We start from the raw sequence: 19,642 nt of genomic DNA, 5'->3' as shown, positions 1-19,642 counted from the left end.
CTCCAATGCTTCCTTTTCTACAAAGCTACAATGATTTTCTGTACCTGATCTACATCTTAAGTCATCTGCAGGAACACTGGGCCATTTGATGATTTGGTATTAAAAAAACAACCCCAAATTGCCCAGCTTTCTCCTACTGACTCTCAGATAGTCCCTGACCAAAGTGCCCCTTCTAGCTGGCCCATGCACTGGACAGCAGTCCCTGCTAATTACTGCTCATTTTTTCAGTCAAAACATGCAAGGACTGTGCAACTTGGCTGCAGCCCGGATGTTGGTCTGGGCAGAAATGCAGAACAACAGATATTTGTCAGTCTTCTCAGTTTATTTTTTAATCCGAAATTACACAAGCAGCTACTACAGTAAAAGTTAAGGATACAAAGGCAACCGAAACTTCAGACCTTAGATTGCCTGTACAGCTTAACTTTGCCCTTGCAGATGTGTATCTCTACATTACAAGAAGCACAACACTTACTAGTAACGAGGACGACCGATGCTCCACTTTCAAGGCTTGAGTCTTAGCAGAAAGTAATTATTCTCCTTGCCTTCCCAACAAGTCTCCTGTGCATAATACTGCCATGTGAGAGAGCTGAGGCTACACGGGGATCTTTCAGTTAGGGATTTTCCAGTTTCAGGGCTATAGTGTTTGTAACATCACTTCAGGTGGTTATATACAACACAGTAATATCTGCATTACAGCAATGCCCAAGGAAGAGAGATCAGAGGATGGTGCCTAAGAATCCACTGAAAAGACAATCTGGAATTTTTAGTTTCCAGCTGGAGACTCATCCAAAGTCAACAGAAGATGACTCAAGTTCACATGTCATTAAAGGAAAGGTAAGGAAAATGACCACTCACAAGTACTGTTCAATGCCAGTCAAGATATTCATAACAGTTAAAATGAGTGCGGCTAACTCCCTAGAGGATTAAATTTATATATATCTTTGAAAAGTACTACTGCTGAGAGCTTCTAACAACTGTAACCACTTATTTAATAAATAAATGAAAAATTATGCAACTTTATCTAGAATATAAAAGATACATATAGGCAGGTGGATAATTAGAGCAAGGATTGTCAGATGATCAAATAGTCAGTACAATGCTGCTTAAAAAAACCCAACAACCACTTCCTCAAACTTAATAACCCAGAGCAGTTACTCTTCCGTGAGCAGGTATTTATCTATACCAGCACGGGGTGACAAAACGTAATTAAAATCTGTAAGTGAAGGTGGAACCCAGCTGTTCGGTACTTCAGCAAATGGATTCACAGAATCACAGAATGGTCGGGGTTGGAAGGGACCTCTGTGGGTCATCTAGTCCAACCCCCTGCCGAAGCAGAGTCACCACTTTCCTACAACAGAAACCTTGTGAACTTAATTCTGACACTTGTATGTGAATTTCTGCCCACAAATAATTTCTTAACTTCCTGTAACACAGGAAAGCAGACGATCTTCCCCAAATGCTTGAAGAGATTAGCTTAATCAGAGACAGCAGACATTTGTTTCTCAAGTCTACATCAAATCGGTCAACTATTTTCTCATACCAAACCCAAAGCACTTCGTAGAAGAAAACTGATCCTTACAACTCTCAATCAGTTGAAGAACTGGGATAACAGAGAAAAGTCTGCAGTTGCCAATGCCAACACATCCGCACTGGTGGGAAAACTGTACGGATGCTGTGAGCAAGTGCTGCCCTCTCCTGGCAGCTCAAGTCCTTGAGCAATTCTCCCCAAACCTTCCACTCCAGGGAAGGCAAAAAAGCAGCTACAGGATTTACTTCTGTTGGTTGCTAGATCCAGTCAGAGGCATTTTTGTGTCCTAAGCCACCATCCTTGTGAACAGTGCCTCCAAGACTGCTGCCCAGCTCCTTTGCACATGCACTGCACCAGGCTGCAAACCCACAGGCGGCAGCGAAGCCCACACAGGACAGGAAGCAGCTGCCAGCTGCGGGGAGGACAGGTCCTAACCTCAGGCCCTGGCCGTGCCCTGCTGTCTTCTCCAGCAGCCGGACAGTGCATGTCCGCCCACCACCTTCAGTGGCTGTAGCCCATGCGTTTGACACCACAGACAGCTGGGCTACCAGCCTGCTTCCAGCCCTGTTGGGTAGCTAGGGAGCAGTCGTCATTACGCCTTCAGTTGTGTGCACCCTTAAGTGAATTAAAATGAGAGAAGCAGAGGGTGACAGAAAGCAGTTCTGGCAGTTTTACAGGAAATGAGTGTCACCAGCTCAGCCGGCAGGACAAACACTTCCCAATTCTTGCCCAGAATCAGGGGTGGATGCCTCTCGCAGCCCTTCGTCAGTCCCACGGGAGATCGCCTCAAAGCTATGATGCCTGTCCATGCATTCACTGCACTGGAGGCACTGGTGAGAGGCAGGGAGTCTGCAGTATTCTGACTGCTGCAGAGCTCATTCTCAGGGAAAGGAAGTAAACTGCCACGAAATGCAAGCCACTCACATAATCTTAAAGGATTCAGGAACAGCTCAAAGAATGGCAAGACTTCCCCAAAGGCTACCAGTTTTGTTTACGGTTATGACTGGAAGTCAGAAGTCACGCATAACGAGCTCCTGGCGATGTCATGTCCCCGGATCTGAAACACAGGGTGTTCAGCTACTCAGCAGTCCACAAGTTGGAGATGGGGGCGGGAGGGACCAAAACCAAAAACGAGGACCCTTAACACCAAGTTTGCAACATAGCTCGTTAACAAAACCCTTCTGACTTTCTGCAGCAAGAGGAGCACAGGCAGCAGTGCAGAGGGACCTCACAAAGCAATAAGGGGGTGGCAGTATTTGTCTTGGCACAGCAATCCTCTCCTTGCAGAAAAATGCAGCGCTTTTTCTCCATTTTGCTGTACAATAAGGATGACTTCCCAGGGGAAAAAAGCTTGCATTCTCTAGGCCCTGCCAAGTCCTTCTGTATGTACTAACTTCTGAGAGCTGCTGCCAATCTTCACTCTTGAGCCACAGCACAGCTTTATTTTTCTCTTTTTTTTTTTCCTAAACCAAAAATTGTATTACCTTAAATATGATAGCAATGGGAATATCTTCTGACAGAGTGTTGTGTCTCAGGTAAAATTTTCCTTGTTTCACAACCATATTTGTTCTGCTCTTCTTCTCATGAGTGGAACTGAAGTTAAAAAAAAATATATATTATGTCCAACAAAGTTTGCACTGACACTCCTAGAATTTTCTATGTAAAATTCACCAAGCTTGAGCAATCTTTCAGCTGAATTAATCCCACCTTCCCCTCTATTAAAAATTACATTAAAACAGGCAGACATCACCCCATAACTCCAAGGTAATAGTGTATTGTCACCTGTGATGGGGAAGGTCAATATTCTATTTAAGCAAGTAGAAGCCTGTACATTTCAAAATCATCTTTGCATGCTTGTATCATCAACTTGGATGTCACCAGCAAGGTCAAACTGTGCACAAGCACTGCAGCAACAACAGTAATGAGATAACAGTAGTTTGTGTTGTACATTTAACCTCATCTAGCCTTACTGTGGAACAGTAAAGCAGGTAGGAGAGATGTACGAGAGGCCTCTGGAAAACTAAAAACAGCCCTCACGCTGCACAGTGATAAGCACCATATTATACCAGCACAGTGCTTGAAAACAACATCAAAAGCCAAACAAAATATAAGTAAAACTCAGTAGTGGAAGAAAGGCCAAATTCAGACTACCTTGCCATTTTCAATAGTTTGTGTAGTACAAAAATATTTGATTTTTATTTCCTTCTCAATTGTCCTTTTTAAAGTTTTTACATCAATTTGATTTAGAGAGTCAGACAAAAGGTTACATCCAATTTCCACTGCAGTAAATTCAGGCGACTTGCTGCGAAATGTGACCAAACACCATCAATTAGGGAATGCACTTTGTTATGTTCAAAATTACAATTTGTTTTTCCTAGTCTGGGATCAATCTTGAAGCATATGAGCAACTCCTACTGATTTTTGTGGGAATACTGTACTAACTGATTTGAGGATTGATGGTTTAGCGTACAAAATGACAATAGCAAGAGAGGGGCATTGAATGTCTACAGCTTTTTCCCATTAAACTATACTAGGAAGAAAGCTGCACAGTTACTTCAGCTACAACAATGAATTTCTAAAGCTTTGGGTTTATATCCTTTATGTAATTGCAGGCATTTACCATACCTGGTAACAGAAGCACCAACTGTGCCTTTTCTATCAGCTTCCACAATGATTCTGTTTTTGGATAACTGTTCTTGAATAAGAATGACTTTCTCTACACCTTTAACAATGAAATAGCCACCTATTCAATAGAAAAGAAAAATTTTGCACGTCAGTACCCTTGTGCCTTACCTCCTTCAATATGCCTTTGAATATAAATTATTAGAAAGCAAAACGTAATTACACGAAGGACAAAACAGGAGAGTAAATTCTCCCTCAAAAGAACAAAGAACAAACCCTGTGTGAAACCTATGATATCTACAGCAATGTTCCACTAGACTAAACAGAATTTTTGCCAGACTCACACATAGTATTTGGGATCTAAGACTTTATTTGGGAAGTACTCAGACAGCAAGAACTCACGGGCAGACCAAAAACCGCAAAGCTGTAAAAAAAACCCCAAACTTGTAAGGTAACCATACTTATTAAAAGATGGCATAGAATTGTTAGTTCTACAAATGAGGTAAAAATTAGGCCTGTCAGAAGAGTATATCGCAAGGACAACAAAAAAACCCTGGCAATTTCAGACGCTTGGTAACAAATAAAAAGAATAAGTCTTCCGTAATTACCGACTTGCTCTCTCAAGCACTCCAGAGAGAAATTTCTTTCGTATTACTTTTAAAAATGGTATTTTTAATGTCCTTGTTGTATCTAAGACAATATAAGGAATCTACACAAGCCATGTTATATTCCTCTCTTAAACTGTAGCTGTACAGCTCCACCAGAACAGCACGTCATGTCACTGTATCTTGCCATCACAAGCAAGCACAGCACATGCCCAGTGCATGCTTCAAAGGCAGCAGATAAAAAGCACAGAAGTTGCTTCTTATAACCCTTCATCTCCTCTCTACATTTCAAATATTATCATGTAACACTTTATTCTTGCTTTACAAAAGGCAGCAAATGAGAGTTCATGCTCTAGAGGACATGATTATACTCTGCTCTCTCCTGATCCACTTCATTTTCATGAATGAACTACATCTCTGTTCTCATATAACACATCACTGTACATTACTGTATACACTTCTGAACTTGTTCAAAATTTTCATGTATTGTTTTTGTGGTTGAAAATTCCATCTGCAAATACAAACATTCCATGCTGTCAACCATTTCTCACCATTTTCAAAAGCTTGCTGATTTCTTTTAGTTACAAGCACACACTTGAGAAGTTCCCACAACAACTTCACAGTGGCAGGAAACATACCAATGGAGCATTTCTTTGCTGAAAAAGATTTAAAACTAAAAGCACAGATGGGAAGAAAGAACATGAGTACAAATGTACCTGGATCCAAAGGACATTCATTAAGTTTTGCAAATTCTGCTGGAGTTTTCCCAGTAAGAACACAATTGGAGCTACGCAGCATTATAGGCATTCTGCAAGAAAACCAGTTAAACTTTTACTATAGGTTCAGATAGCAAATACGAGTAGTCAAATTCAGAACAAAAACCATGCTGAACAAACTGGAGAAAACACATTTAAGGTAATTAGAACACATGCAAGCTATGAACAACAGGTTTTTCCTTTAATCTCACCTTACTGCATTAAGCATGTAGTCGGAAAAGGGAGTCTTGAAATTAGACATCTACTGTCAGAATCCGCAGGCTTCCTATCTAATTTTTATGCAGCTACTGCAGGCATCCATGCCAAACACAGTCACTAAGGCCAATGATTACTAGTGCAAATACTCCTGGTCCCCCAAACCAGTTCAGCCTGCACCAAAGAACATGCCCTTGCAAACAACTCTTACCATTTTCAATTAGAAAATGTGAGATCACATCTGATTTCCCACACTGCCATCACACCTTCTAGCTGCAGACAGGTAATGCCTCTAATACATAACCTAGGCCTGAAGTTTCCCCAGTAGTAGCTCTGGTTTCTCTGGTGTCTTAGCACAGAAGCCTGCAGCAGGCATTTTGTGAAGCAACACAAAGTGGTGGAAAAATAGTCCAAGAAATTAAAAACAAATACTATGCTTAGGGAGGAAAAACAAAAGTGAAACTAAAGATGTATAGACTGGATATAATTGCAAAACTTATTCACCATGAGGATAGTAAAGCAGTAGAACAAGCTGCACAAAGTGGTTGGGCAGTCTCCATCCACGCAGGTCTTCAAGACCTGGCAGGATAAAGCACTGAGCAACCCAGCCCAGTCACAGAGCTGACTCCATTTTGAGCAGGAGGTTGGACCTGAGACCTCCTCAGGCCTCTTCCAACCTGAATTATCCTACGAACCTGTGACGAAGTCAAGGAATGTTCAAGTTCCTTTGATTTTGTGTGTTTACATTGCAGTCTTACTAGGAATTCAGCTTATTCAACAACTCGCTAGCAAATGACTTTGTGTTTATTAAAGAGTATTTTTATAGTCAGCTTTGTAACATATTGCTTATTCAACAACTCGCTAGCAATGGTTTTGCACTTATCAAAAGGGTACTTTTACAGCCAGCTTCATGACATACCTATCCACTCTTAGATTTTTCATTAACTTTTAAAAGAGTGTATTTTACTTCCAATTAAAAAGCTGCATTTTGCACAAGATAAAAACAGCTTATCACTACACAAATCAAAAGACCTCCACGCCCTATAGTCTCTTCTACAAAAAAAGTGGACTTCTGATCCAACTTACAGAATTTCACTCTGTGGTGGACAGCTTTTGTAAGAACTATGTTCCAGGTAAATTCTTAAGATAAAGCTTTAATATTGACTTACTTCATCATATTTCTAAGATATATTTTGACAAAATTTGTCCATGAGTTCTACCACGCAACTATTCGCAACCTCAGAGACATTTAATTCAAAACTTCTCCAACAACAATTAAGATTAGGCAGCTCTTGCTAAGGAAGGTGTTTTTCTTTTATTCAACTCTTACAAATTATTTTAATTTCTTGGCTGTTTTCATATCCTTATATCTTAAAAGAAAACTGATTAACTCAAAATTCTGTATTTTTGAAGCAGATAAAGAGCTATCTTGTCACTACAGTGCTCTATACAAATAATCTACTTGCTTCAGTCACTTCACTGAGAAAGTGTTCTCTAGAGATAAGAAGCTTCATATGACAATCATAACCTCATATCACACACGATAAGCCTAATGCACTGGCTATTTATATCAGAAAAAGTAACCAGTTGGCATAAGTAAACTCAAAATGGAGTACATAAATGCCACCACAGAAAACTCCAATGAAACTGATGTCACCAAGTATCTATTCTTTATTTCACTTGTGAACAATAAAATATTTTGCAGCTAGTAAGTGATTCCCCTTTTGAGCACAGAATCTCATTTTTTAAAATATCTGAAGTTATCAGGAAGAATGGTAAGAAGGTAAAACAAAGAAAAAAGGAAAATACAGTTATTGAATTTTTGTGCATAAAGACACAGAAAATGGGTACAGTAATTTGGAATGCTATTAAGCATTCAAAGAAAATTTTCATTTTTACTTAAAAACAGAAAGATATTGCCCTGCTTTTTTGCTTCTAACACACATAGGTTATGAGTGACTCTGCCACACAACCGAAACCTATAAAAAAGAAAGAAAGAACACACAGCTTTCCTGTCCCAGTCTGAAGTGCACGTCAAACTAGAGCATTGTATATACTCACCTGGCAAAAGGAAACCAGCATAATACCAGGGACAGATGAGGAAAATTTTTGCATGTATGCCCTTAAAACCAGTTGGATGACATAAGTCTATTTTTCAATGGAGAATATTTACTTTCTTGCCATGAACTCACTTCATAGGAGAAAGAGAAGAATTTACAGGAACTGGCCTTAATGTAAGATGCAAAACACTGGTGCTGTGCAATAATTTAGACTTTTCCAGTATATTATGGATGCCTTCTTCACCCATTTTTTTTTTCTGAGCGATGCAGACAAATGCCTAGACTAGGGCTTGTTGTGCTTCCTTTAACTATAACTTACCATTTAAAGTACTGTATTTTGAATACAAATTGATAATGTATTTCAGTGAAAATCCACATTTACTTGAACTTCTTTCTTTGCCTATAGCACACACCATGAAATAAATTCAAAGGACTCAAATTTAGATGGTCCTTTAAATTTTTTTCTTTTCTTAAGGAACGACTTGGAACAATAAATGGCTACTACAGCTACAGAAGCTTGGTTTTGTAAATGCACTGCTGTGTATCACGACGAAGCTAAACTAGATTTTTTTACATGAAAGCTTAAAATTTCACTACAAGAAGTGTAGCTCCTTAAGTATCTATCTTCTCTTTCCTGCCAGTATTCCACCTTCGGTAAGACGCACAGTCACACAGCAAACAATCTCTGTAAGGCACTGACCTTTAAAGCCAGCAGGGTTGGTCTTTAAGAAACCTCGTCTACAAAAGACAGGCATCTTTGTTGCCTTTAAAATGGAATTTTGCTTTCAATAAATGCTAGAACCGCCAGGTATTTTGGTATGGTTACAAGGTTGTTTTTCTCCTTAAGGCACACTATTTTTTCTTCAAGAAATCAGATGTCCTTCACAATACTAATTAACTGAAGTCTTTTGACAGCCTTTAGGAAAACAAAAATCCTCAACATTTCTCCACAAAGCTCAGCCTTGGCTCAAAAGCAAACCAGTTTTAAAGGGAAGCCTAACCTCGTATGGAAGAGCTAATGCTTGCTTTACTGGTTTTACCACCCACCTTCCACAGATGTATCTCTATATATGTAAGAAACACTGAGTTATTTGGCTACAAAGCAAACACAATTATGTTGATTTTGCAATAATGCGACTTGCAGCTCTAGTATTTTCATATATTTCCCTCACTGGTTTCATATCAATACAAACACAGACAACACCCATCCTTATATGCATCCTTCTTTATAAGGAGACAGATTTCCAGAAGCTTTTGCAAACCAAGATCTTGTAACAGAACCTAACAATCACATCCTGTACAGCTGTTCATCAAGATTTGCCTGCTCATTCTTTCTTTTAACAAAGAAGCAAGGTTAGCCCACATTTATTTTGTGGTAAAAACTCTTCCCAACACAGCAGCAAATGAAAACTAATACCAGAAGCTCGACATACGGCATCTTACCTGCCAATGGGTAACGCGTTGCGTATGATCCTCTGGCTACCTCGTGTATACTCAATGTCCACTGTAATTGGGGCAGAGTAAGTCATGTCTCTCAGGCGGCACTAAAAGGAGAACAGTCACCTGGTTAGATGTTGGCTTACAAGCTGAAGAGTCTCTCTTAAAACATCCCGTGTTTGCCCTGTCTCCTGTAAGTGCCCACAAGGATATCAAGCAACGTGAAGCTTGACCGAGCTCTTCATGGTACCTGGACTACGTTTGACAGAGTCTCCCGTTTAAAATAAAACCAAAAAAACCCAAATACAATTACTATGATGTTTCAAAAGCAGCCAGCGGATCTGCGTCTTCAGAGGACAGCACTGCAGTGCGTAACTTCTAAACTGTTTAATTAAACAAACAGGCCTAATCAGCAGAGCTGACATAAAGACCATGGTACGCCGCGGGCTCTGAGAGCAGTGCTCAGCTCAGCGACTTTTCTGTATGAAGACTCTCAACAGCTTAAGAGTTGTGCTGTCGTATGAAGCTTGATAGAAGGGAAACACACGAGAGTAAGAAGGACACTGTGCTACCTTATCAAGAGAATGAGCAAATCTCACTGTGTGTACCATTTCTAAAGATGACTTACAGAAGGCTCACAACGGGATCGTTTCCTGTAAAGATTCCTAGAATTTGTTTGCAAATTCCTCAGATAGCAAGAGAAGCAGGATATACATATCTAGGACATTATTCAGCTCAAGGCTCTATCCTTTCTAATCCGATCTTTCTGGTCTGCTCTCCCCACCCTCACTCTACAACTCTGTCGCTAAGCCCTTAAGGTACTGCGTCTCTTCGTGCAAGACAAGGTTTACTGCATTTGCTGAATACAATACAGCAACTCACAGCAGGTCATTCGTGACCTCACGGCACTCTACCTTTGAGCTCCAGGATTATACGTTAATCAGTATTCAGACTTGTACAGTTATGGTTCTGTAGTCTTTCAGTGTATTGATTATGCATTAATAAAAGGCAGTCAAGATTGTGCGGTGCATTGAAAATGCAACTGTATGGAAAAATACACCACAAGAATCATTGCAAATTGGATGCTCCTTCTCTCCACGTTAAAAAGTAAACCACTGACATGCACCAGCAGTTTTCAAGCTGTGACTTGTAGGAAACTAGGTCCCATTGTGCTCCCAGCAGCTTCATTGAATATAAAAGTAACTGAGAATATTTCCATCTTCTAATTACTTTAAATTCATCCTTATGAACAGTTGATGAAAATCCCATAAGGACTGTGAGAAAGAGAGTTAGACAGCTTCATTAGTATTACTTGGGGAAAAAAAGGCTTCGGGATTCTTTGTGCATGTTTTGTCCACACAAGACACAGATATAAAATAAGAATTACACGCTGTAATATTCCAGCATTTTAAGTTTTGTTTCACCTTCCCTGATGTAACTTCTCCTTACAGTAGGCAGTTAGAGATCAAAGACAGGCATGACTTGATCTTCAAGGAAACCACGGATATAAACACTCCCAAATGTGATTGAAAATAGGCAACATACTGAGACCCTTATGAAAATATGACCATTTTAAGTGTCTTTCAGAAGGAATTTCCTAAACCTCTAACAGAGAAATGTAATGATATACTCCTAACTATCGAATCTTTTTGTTTTGTTTGGGTTTTTAAATTGCACCCCCCTGGTTTGACCCGATCAGCATCCTATTTAAGAAAACAACTGAGGGCTTTGTGTGTGTATAACACGCTGAAAATAAGAAAAAGGAAATGATGCACTAGCACTAAGCATCAGTAAGGATATATCTGAGATGCAAGAGCAGTTCATGCTAAATTCAAGGTCAGTATGCTCTGTGAAGCATTTATTGTGGCCTCTTCTGCATGTACAGCCACTTCAGTTATACACTAAGCAAGCATTTTAATACCTGTATACGTGTTGTTGGCCACAAACTATTTTTTGCATGCAATTTCACTCATACTACAAAAAAAAAAAATAATCTTTCTTGTTGCATTTTGTGCACATTCGTATCTACCAACTTAACATTAGCTACACACTTGTGAGATGCATGAGCTATCCTATATTACACCTAATTGCACTGTTGATGGCTGAGTTATCTGCCTTACTTAAAATACTTCCATCGAACTAAATGAGATTTGAGTCAGGTCAGTGGAGATAGAAACGTCGCTACGAACAAGAAGCAGCCACTAGATGGCTTTTTCTTTTTTTTTCTCTCCACAGAATTTCGCCAAAGCATGGAATGTATTTCATGGTAGAGTCTAAAGTGTGCCACATACGCTACATGAAAAAGAAAGAACAATCCAACTTCAAGTATCAAGTGTATATAGCAATGAAAAAAACCATCTGATATGTGAACTGATTTACTAGGTTGACAACAGGTTGTGTGCAGGTAAATGAGTGCAAGTTACAAGCTCAGTTCCTATTCTGAGGCCGCAAAGAGGTTTTCAGTACCTCTGCTGCAGTGGTATAAATTTCAAAGCACAGCAGCAGAAGAGGAATACTTTGTTGCTGAGAAATCTCTGAAGGGAACTGAATGGGTTTAGATACCTGGAAGCAATCCCAGAAGGTCCAAACCTTATCTTAGTTTATGGCTTTCTTATATGTACAGAAGCTACCTTCTACCCTGCCAAAAGCAACAGACTCGGATTTCAGTCACAGCAGCAACATGCACCTTTACTCCAGAAGTACACAATCCAGTTGTTAACCTACATGCTTACAGCAGTGCAAAGAAGTCAAATATATACCCTATAAGGCTAACGTTCTTATGCAGTTTCTTATAATTTTGTTAACGTCCGCTGTTTCTGCTCAAAGTTTCTGCGTTTGCTCTCTGATTCGGACTTAAAAAGTATGAGCAAAAAATTAGAGATACATTCCCAAAGACAACTGGGAGGGAAAGGGAGACTGAAGTGACCTACAGTGCAGCCAGTAGCAAAGCTAATATTAGAAAGAAGCTAATAAAAACATCAAAGAACACTATGTTGTAGTGTAGACTTCAGCTCTATCACAAGCAGAGCCACAAGATCAAACAAGAGAAGTATTTTTCACTACTTTCATGGAAACCCACTCAAATACAGCTACCATGAAACACTGAATACAACTATTTGCATATGTCAGGGAAAAAAAATTATTACAGGATGTTTAAATCTCTGAGGATTTTTTCTACAGCGATGGCGGCATGCATTGTATCACCTAATGTAGCATGTGTGTACTCAAAACAAAGTTCCATGCAGCTACTACCCAAGACATTCCCAAGATCAAACAAACAAACAAGAGAGATGCAAACATTAATACCTCATGAGGTGATACAGGTCGTGTCACATTGAAGCTTTCTTCCACATCTGGAATACCCACGTAAATATTGAGGTACCTGTAACACAAACAGTGCCAAAATGAGCAAGGAGCCAAATTTTTTTCAGGTGACCTCAAGGAAGCAGAGATCTACATATACTAAAAAATGAAGTTACTTTGTTGGACATAGGTTGATTAATAATGAGCAAGAACTCTTCTGAAAGTAACTCATTGTATTTGAGCTGTGTTCTAGTTCGAATTTAAACTGCACATGCAATAAATCCCAAGTTACCTTTGCAAACAGACAAAAAGAAACTCTCATCTGTCATCCGAGATTACTAAATTACAGAAAAATGGTGACATAAGGTATTGTTAACAGCGGGCTATTAAGTCTGCTTCACATCATTATTCTTTAAATCTTCCTATCTTTCAATCCTCCAAATAAGAGATAAGCCATGGAAAATACTCTTTTGATTTATACCAACGCAGGTGCCTATACACATTTTATAGCCAATAACAGACCCATGAGACAGTATGCATGCTACTACTGGTATGGACAGCATGGCACACTTACTTCAAATACCACATTGGGTCAGCATCACTTGTCACTTTTTCATTGGCCTTCATGATTTTCTTTATCTGGAGGGAAAAGGAAAAAAAATAGAATCACATGCCTTTTCTGAGCACTAAGAGCCACTCACTTCCCAGCAAGAATGCATACCTCTACGTTGATGAAATAGTTGAATGAGTCTATGTGCTGCTTCACAAGTCCCTTCACCTGGAAAATACATGCATGTAGCAAATAAAATTAGCTTCAACAACATTATTCATACAAGGCAGAAATTAAGATATAAGCATTTATAAGTGCTTTTGGATCTCTGCTAAATTCTTTCAGTTGACAAACTTCTGAGAAGTGCCTGGACAATCAGTCTGGTTCTACACCGTACCTTTCCAGGTTTACACCAGAGCTGTCATTGTTCTTTGAGTCAGAAAAGTAATTTGGTAACTGAACAAAGTAAACACCTAAAAGACTGTGAAATTCACATAAACAAACAAGAGCCATTGCAAGTAAAAATATTTTATCAGTTTGCCGTTATTATGAAATAATTTGAGTCATTTACAGGACTATTAGCCATATGTGCTGCTTGAGAAAGAGCAGCTGGCATAAATATGAATGACCGGGAGAGCCATTGAGACAGGGGAGACAGCACAGAAGCGGGGTGAGAAAGAGAGAAGCCAATAAGCAAGGAAACAGAAGGGCAAGACACTCATCAGAAATCTGAGTTTCATTTGTAGGCAGGAAGAGAGAGAACACGCCCAGGGGTAATATCACAGAGAATAAACAGTACCCTGTTCCCCCAGGTAATGGGTTGATACTGCACATTTCTAGGATTTAAGTTTAAGGCATTTAGAGCAATCAAAAGACGGTGGATTATATTTAGTAAAATGACCTGGGATTAAGGAAAAAACCAAAGATTTTTGCTTGAAGAAATACGAAGAGAGGCATTAATTTTGTTAACAGAGTGGCTTCTGCAGAAATAAAAGGTGTCACTATCCTAACAGCAGTGCAAAATCCAGCCCTGAAAAGGAAAGGGTGCTAGCTACTACTGAGACACAGGCTTCCACGCTCAGAGAGCTTTCAGCTTTGAAACATCCCATGACAACTAACAGGTTATAAGACTTCAAACTTCATACAGAACACAGAAGCATATACATAGTTCGCATGACAGGCAACAGTTCATTCTGATATTATTAGAAAAATGGGAAGCTTAGAATGACAAACCCAGCTCCTCAGTGAAACCTCCATGGGTTAAGGCAAAGGAGGAATGACTCCAGACCAAAACTCTTTAGATAAGAGTTTCGCTAATTTACAAAAACATTTCACATCATATGAAATCGGCAAGAAAATACCATGGATTTATTAGTGTCTAGAGATCAGGCTGGTAGTTCTTTCCGTTTTTACAAAAAATGCAGTATCAACAGCTTTATTGCAAGAAAACTCCACCACAGAAGCTGTAACGCACAACATCAGGTTTGTGTAACTATATCACTGCTGGCACAAATGCAACAGAAAGGCCAGACCACCATCAGCAGCCCTAGAGTAAAGGGCTCACTGGCTGGAAATAATATGAGATGGAGACACTTGGCATGCAGCACACAGTAAATTGCACCCCACAACCAGCAGCCCTCCATTTTTCAAAGTCTCAAGAATTGAGACAATATCACTAGCTCAAGCTCGTGATGGAAGTTCATGTGGTTGCTATGAGAGACACAGAAACAGGATTCATTAGGGCCCTGAAGCATCTTCACAGCCCTGAACCATCTTCACAGCCCTGAACCAAAGTCAAAACCCACACAAACTATAACTGACTTCTGAACTTTGTTTTCCTGCCAGGATCAAACACTCTGGGGTGCAACAAAAAGAGAAGTGCAGGTATTGAAACTGGAAAGGAAAAGAATCAATAAAGTGAAGTTGAAAAGAAACCTGCTGAAGTGGGCAACATTTCCAGACTGCTGATGGGTGCGGAGGTGGCTGCAATTCCCTGAAGGTACCTCTGCACATCACAGACCTTACCTGCCGTCTTTATGACACGATTTTGACTACTGCCTTCCTCCTTCCCCACTTCCAACTGTTTGCTACTCCTGTTCTTACATCCAAATGGCATTTTATGTGGAACTGTGCCTTCAACTAATACCAGGCTATATGAGTAGCACTGAAATTAAGACACTAGTAATCTTCAAGTTCAGTCAAGCTCTGACTTCATGAGGGAAGATATATATATATATATATGCATACACATATATACATATATTCAAGCCTTTGCAGAATCCAGATCTGTGGTTATATGCTTCCCATGACAAACACAACTACCAACCTAACACCACAGTCTTATATAAAGACGATGAATAGGGTCCCCGAGTGTCAGTAAAACAGTACAATAATCTGGAAACATTACACATATACATTGTTGACTGAGAATAGCCATACAAAAATGCAACCCTCTAAAAGGATGCTCCACAAATTAATCCATAAATTAATTAAGAAACAAATCTATAGAACAAGTTTATCCATAATTTCATGGAACTGAAAAAAAAAAAATTACAGAATCCACACAAAAGGTGAGGACAGGTATTCTGGGAAACAACAAAAGCTACAAGAGGAGAATGTAAAGTTAGAAAGGAGACAAAGTATTCATGCCATGAAATGACTGCGTAACACCTACCTTTAGAAAAGCTGGAAGAAGTCTCCATTTTTCCTGAAAACAAAAAAAAGTTTGAAATATCTTTCCAGAGAGTGACCAAACATCTCAGATGCTTGAGCTTTTTTGTTCTTTTACAATTATTAAACAGAAATCTTATTTAAAATCAGATCCACTTAGAAAAAAAACTGCCTAAAGGCAACCTAGATGAGTAAAAACAAAACAGAGAGATGATTTGGATCATCTTAGCAAGCCTTACGTGCTAGGCAATATTTATTCAGGACACAACGGGGACACTGCCTTTTCTAAAAGCAACTTATGTGAGAATACATATTTTACAGAAAATTCCTCATTACCATGCCCTCATTTAAGAACAACTAACTTTTTTTTTCCCCCCTGTTAACACTGTAAATTACATTCCTAGCAAGGGAAGGCTTGCTACAAGTTTTACTTTACAAAATGCATGCAACCCTCTCAGCCCCGGGGGCACCATCTGCAGACATGAGTCTCTGTAAAACCTACCAGTACCATAACTCTTCCAAAGATTTAGCAAAACTATCGAAACAAAGTACTCACAAGTGTAAGTATATCAAGGTTCCTACAAACTTTCCCCCACCTCTATTCTTTGATGATCACAGGGACCACCACCTTATATCAGCCCCACCTTCTCCCCTGCAGCATGGGGAACCCACCTCGAATTTGGGATGAGAGATGCAGCTGGAAGGCAAAGGTGAGGAGCAGTGGGCAGCACAGAATGAGGCTGCACCACTCAGCTCCAGAAAAGAACACACTACGATATTCACAGAGCATCACAGAACCATTAAGGTTGGAAAAGACCTCTAAGATCATCAAGTCCAACTGTCAGTCCATCACCACCATGCCTGCTAAACCATGTCCCGAAGTGCCACATCTACACATTTTTTGAACACCTCCAGGGATGAGGACTCCACTACCTCCCTGAGCAGTCTGTTCCAATGCCTGACCACTCTTTCAGTAAAGAAATTTTTCCTAATATCCAATCTAAACCTCCCCTGATGCAACTTGAGGCCATTTCCTCTCATCCTATCGCTAGTTACTTGGGAGAAGAGACCAACACCCGCCTCACTACAACCTCCTTTCAGGTAGCTGTAGAGAGTGATAAGGTCTCCCCTCAGCCTCCTCTTCTCCAGACTAAACAGTCCCAGCTCCCTCAGCCGCTCCTCGTAAGACTTGTTCTCCAGACCCCTCACCAGCCTCGTTGCCCTTCTCTGGACAAGCTCCAGCAACTCAATGTCTCTCTTGTAGTGAGGGGCCCAAAGCTGAACACAGTGCTCCAGGTGCGGCTTCACCAGTGCTGAGTACAGGAGGACGATCACCTCCCTACTCCTGCTGGCCACACTGTTCCTAATACAAACCAGGATGCCGTTGGCCTTCTTGGCCACCTGGGCACACCGCTGGCTCATGTTCAGCCGGCTGTCAGCCAGCACCCCAAGGTCCTTTTCCGCCGGGCAGCTTTCCAGCCACTCCTACCCAAGCCTGCAGCGTTGCATGGGGTTGTTGTGACCCCAGTGGAGGAGCCGGCACTTGGCCTTGTTGAACCTCACACAGCTGGCCTCAGCCGATCGATCCAGCCTGTCCAGACCCCTCTGCAGAGCCCTCCTGCCCTCAGGCAGATGGACACTGCCACCCAGCTTGGTGCCACCTGCAGACTTACCGAGGGCAGCACGCCCCATCATTTCAGTTTGCCACTCAGCAGTACGCGGCCGTGCTGCGGCCCTGGTGCAACGCTGTCCCTCACGGCGCAGGGCCACGCAGAGGCACTCGCGGCTCACCCGGGCCCCGTTCCACACGCTCTCCCTCCGCCAGAAAGCCCTCGGTCCAGCCGAACGGACCCGAACCGCGGCCCTCACCCCCCCACACGGGGCCACGGGCGAGCTTCAAAGGAGCTCTCCTCCCCCCCCCGCCCCAGCCCCGGTCCGGGAGGGCCCGAAGCGTGCCGCCCCTTCCCCAGCCGGTCCCCGCCGTCGCTAACCTCCACCGTGTTCACAGGAGCCGCCGCCTGCTCCGGGGTCAGGGCGCCCAGCTCCGTGGCCAGCGCCTCCATCGCCAGCCCGCCAGAGGAGCCCCGGCGGAGCCCGACGGAGAGGGACCCGCGGTGCGGCAGCCAAACGCGTCCTCCCGCCGCACCGGCGCCGCGACCGAAGGTTCCGGGCCCGCGGGACCCTGGTGGGGGTGAGTACAGATAGACAGACAGACAGACAGACAGACAGACAGACACCAGAATGGGGCGAAGGCTGGAGGCTTTGCTGAGGGCAGCCCTGGCTCTCCAGACCACCCCCTCCCTATGTCCTGGCAGGGGACTTAAGTGCCTTTCGGCCTTTGGGGTCTTTCCCCCCAGCCCATGGGCCGGGAGCAGGCAGGCGAGGTGACAGAGCAAGGCACAGAGCTGTTCGGGTACAAACTGATTTTTTATAATTTTTAACGTGAAAAGCAACGTGGAGCATAAGCTTTTGGCATTCTTACTGTCTTTTTCCGACCTTAGGGTTGAATGCTGTAGCTGGATCAGCTACAAACTGGCTTATTTTTTTTTCCTTGGCAAGTGTCTGTGCTATGGAGACGCCAGAATCCCAGTCAGACAGGGCACGCCTCGTCTTGCCCAGTTCACGGTTAAACAAGAAACATTAGTGGTCTTTGCGAATTCATGTGGCGGAAAGTTTTTGCCAGTTCACATATAATAATTGCTAAGTGTGTTTTAAAAGCAGAGTGTGAGCTGGTCCCCACCGTTGCTAACCTCCACCATGTTCACAGGAGCCACCGCTTGCTCCGGGGTCAGGGCGCCCAGCTCCGTGGCCAGCGCCTCCATCGCCACCCTACACGGCCTTCCATCCCGCCAGCTGTGTGCTCGCCAAGCCCTGTTCACTGCGATGACCCTGCAACCCTGCCCATCAGCTGTAGCACGTAATCAGAAATCAGGATTACTTCCATGACAGAAAACTATCATAAAAGTGGGAGTTAGAGGATTCAGAGTTCTTCCTTACCTTTCTAAACCAAGCATCTATTAGAGTTGGTTAGGTTCTTTGCCTGTTGTTTTTTTGCTGTTGTTGTTACCACTTACAGGAAACCTAAGCTCTATCAGACAGCACAAGCTTTCAGCTGTAAGTTTACTCCAAAATATTTGTTCCTACTGCATAACTAGCAAAAAAAAGGAAATGAAAAAAAAAGGAGCATATCCAATGCAATTTTTTCTGATTTTACAGATTTTAAAATTCAGCTCTCTGTGCTTTTCAAGTATTCTTTAGTTTAACTTTGCCTTGGGGCTATTGTAAATCGTTCACAGAGGGATTAGAAAAAATCCAGGGTTACAAAAGACCAACATCCAGACATGACTGAGTGGCAGTCATTTTAGAAGTACCAGAAGTTCAAGAAGCATCACGTTTTCAGCATATTCTCAGCACATTTGACCCAGACACATTCCTTACAGCTGGTACTGCAAGACTGGCTGAATTGTGCAGAGTTATTCTGCATCATGCTGCTGAAAGGGAAGCAATATGGAGCCATCGGTCACCTTTAATTAAAAATGATAGAAGATAAGAAGCATATCCATCAGCTATATGTTGTCCAGTTCTCCTGCAACCAAAAAAACTTTTAATAAGTTAATAACTTTTAAAACTTTTAATCTGCACATTGCTGCCCCATCCCTGGAAACATTGAGGGCCAGGCTGGACGGGGCTCTGAGCTAACAGGTCTAGTGGAAGGTGTCCCTGGTGACTGCAGGGTGGTTGGACGGGATGACCGTTAAAGGTCCCTTCCAACCCAAAGCATTCTATGATTCTATGATTGTTGTGAATAAAACAGTTCAGTTGTTTTAAACTGACTGCCTTTCTTTGACACTCCGCGTTCTTGCAGCCAAAAAGACAGCAAACAACTACCTACTCTT

The 19,642-nt window shown here is 41.7% G+C and overlaps 1 protein-coding gene across 1 annotated transcript in view; it reads right to left on the bottom strand.

The window, feature by feature from the left end:
• Positions 1 to 17,858, bottom strand: part of POLR3B (RNA polymerase III subunit B) — an 83,393-nt gene extending 65,535 nt beyond the window's left edge. The window contains exons 1-9 of the mRNA XM_075428813.1: positions 17,738 to 17,858; positions 15,751 to 15,783; positions 13,248 to 13,304; positions 13,101 to 13,165; positions 12,530 to 12,605; positions 9,230 to 9,330; positions 5,472 to 5,563; positions 4,154 to 4,271; positions 3,013 to 3,121 (exon numbers count right to left, since the gene is read on the bottom strand). Coding sequence (XP_075284928.1) covers positions 3,013 to 3,121; positions 4,154 to 4,271; positions 5,472 to 5,563; positions 9,230 to 9,330; positions 12,530 to 12,605; positions 13,101 to 13,165; positions 13,248 to 13,304; positions 15,751 to 15,783; positions 17,738 to 17,809 — 723 coding nt within the window. The 5' untranslated portion in view covers positions 17,810 to 17,858. The remainder of the gene's footprint in view (positions 1 to 3,012; positions 3,122 to 4,153; positions 4,272 to 5,471; positions 5,564 to 9,229; positions 9,331 to 12,529; positions 12,606 to 13,100; positions 13,166 to 13,247; positions 13,305 to 15,750; positions 15,784 to 17,737) is intronic.
• Between the last annotated feature and the right edge of the window lie 1,784 nt (positions 17,859 to 19,642).

The sequence above is a fragment of the Opisthocomus hoazin genome, chromosome 8 (genome assembly GCF_030867145.1).
Source record: "Opisthocomus hoazin isolate bOpiHoa1 chromosome 8, bOpiHoa1.hap1, whole genome shotgun sequence".
Taxonomy (NCBI): Eukaryota; Metazoa; Chordata; class Aves; order Opisthocomiformes; family Opisthocomidae; genus Opisthocomus; species Opisthocomus hoazin.
This window is presented reverse-complemented; position numbering and strand designations above follow the sequence as displayed.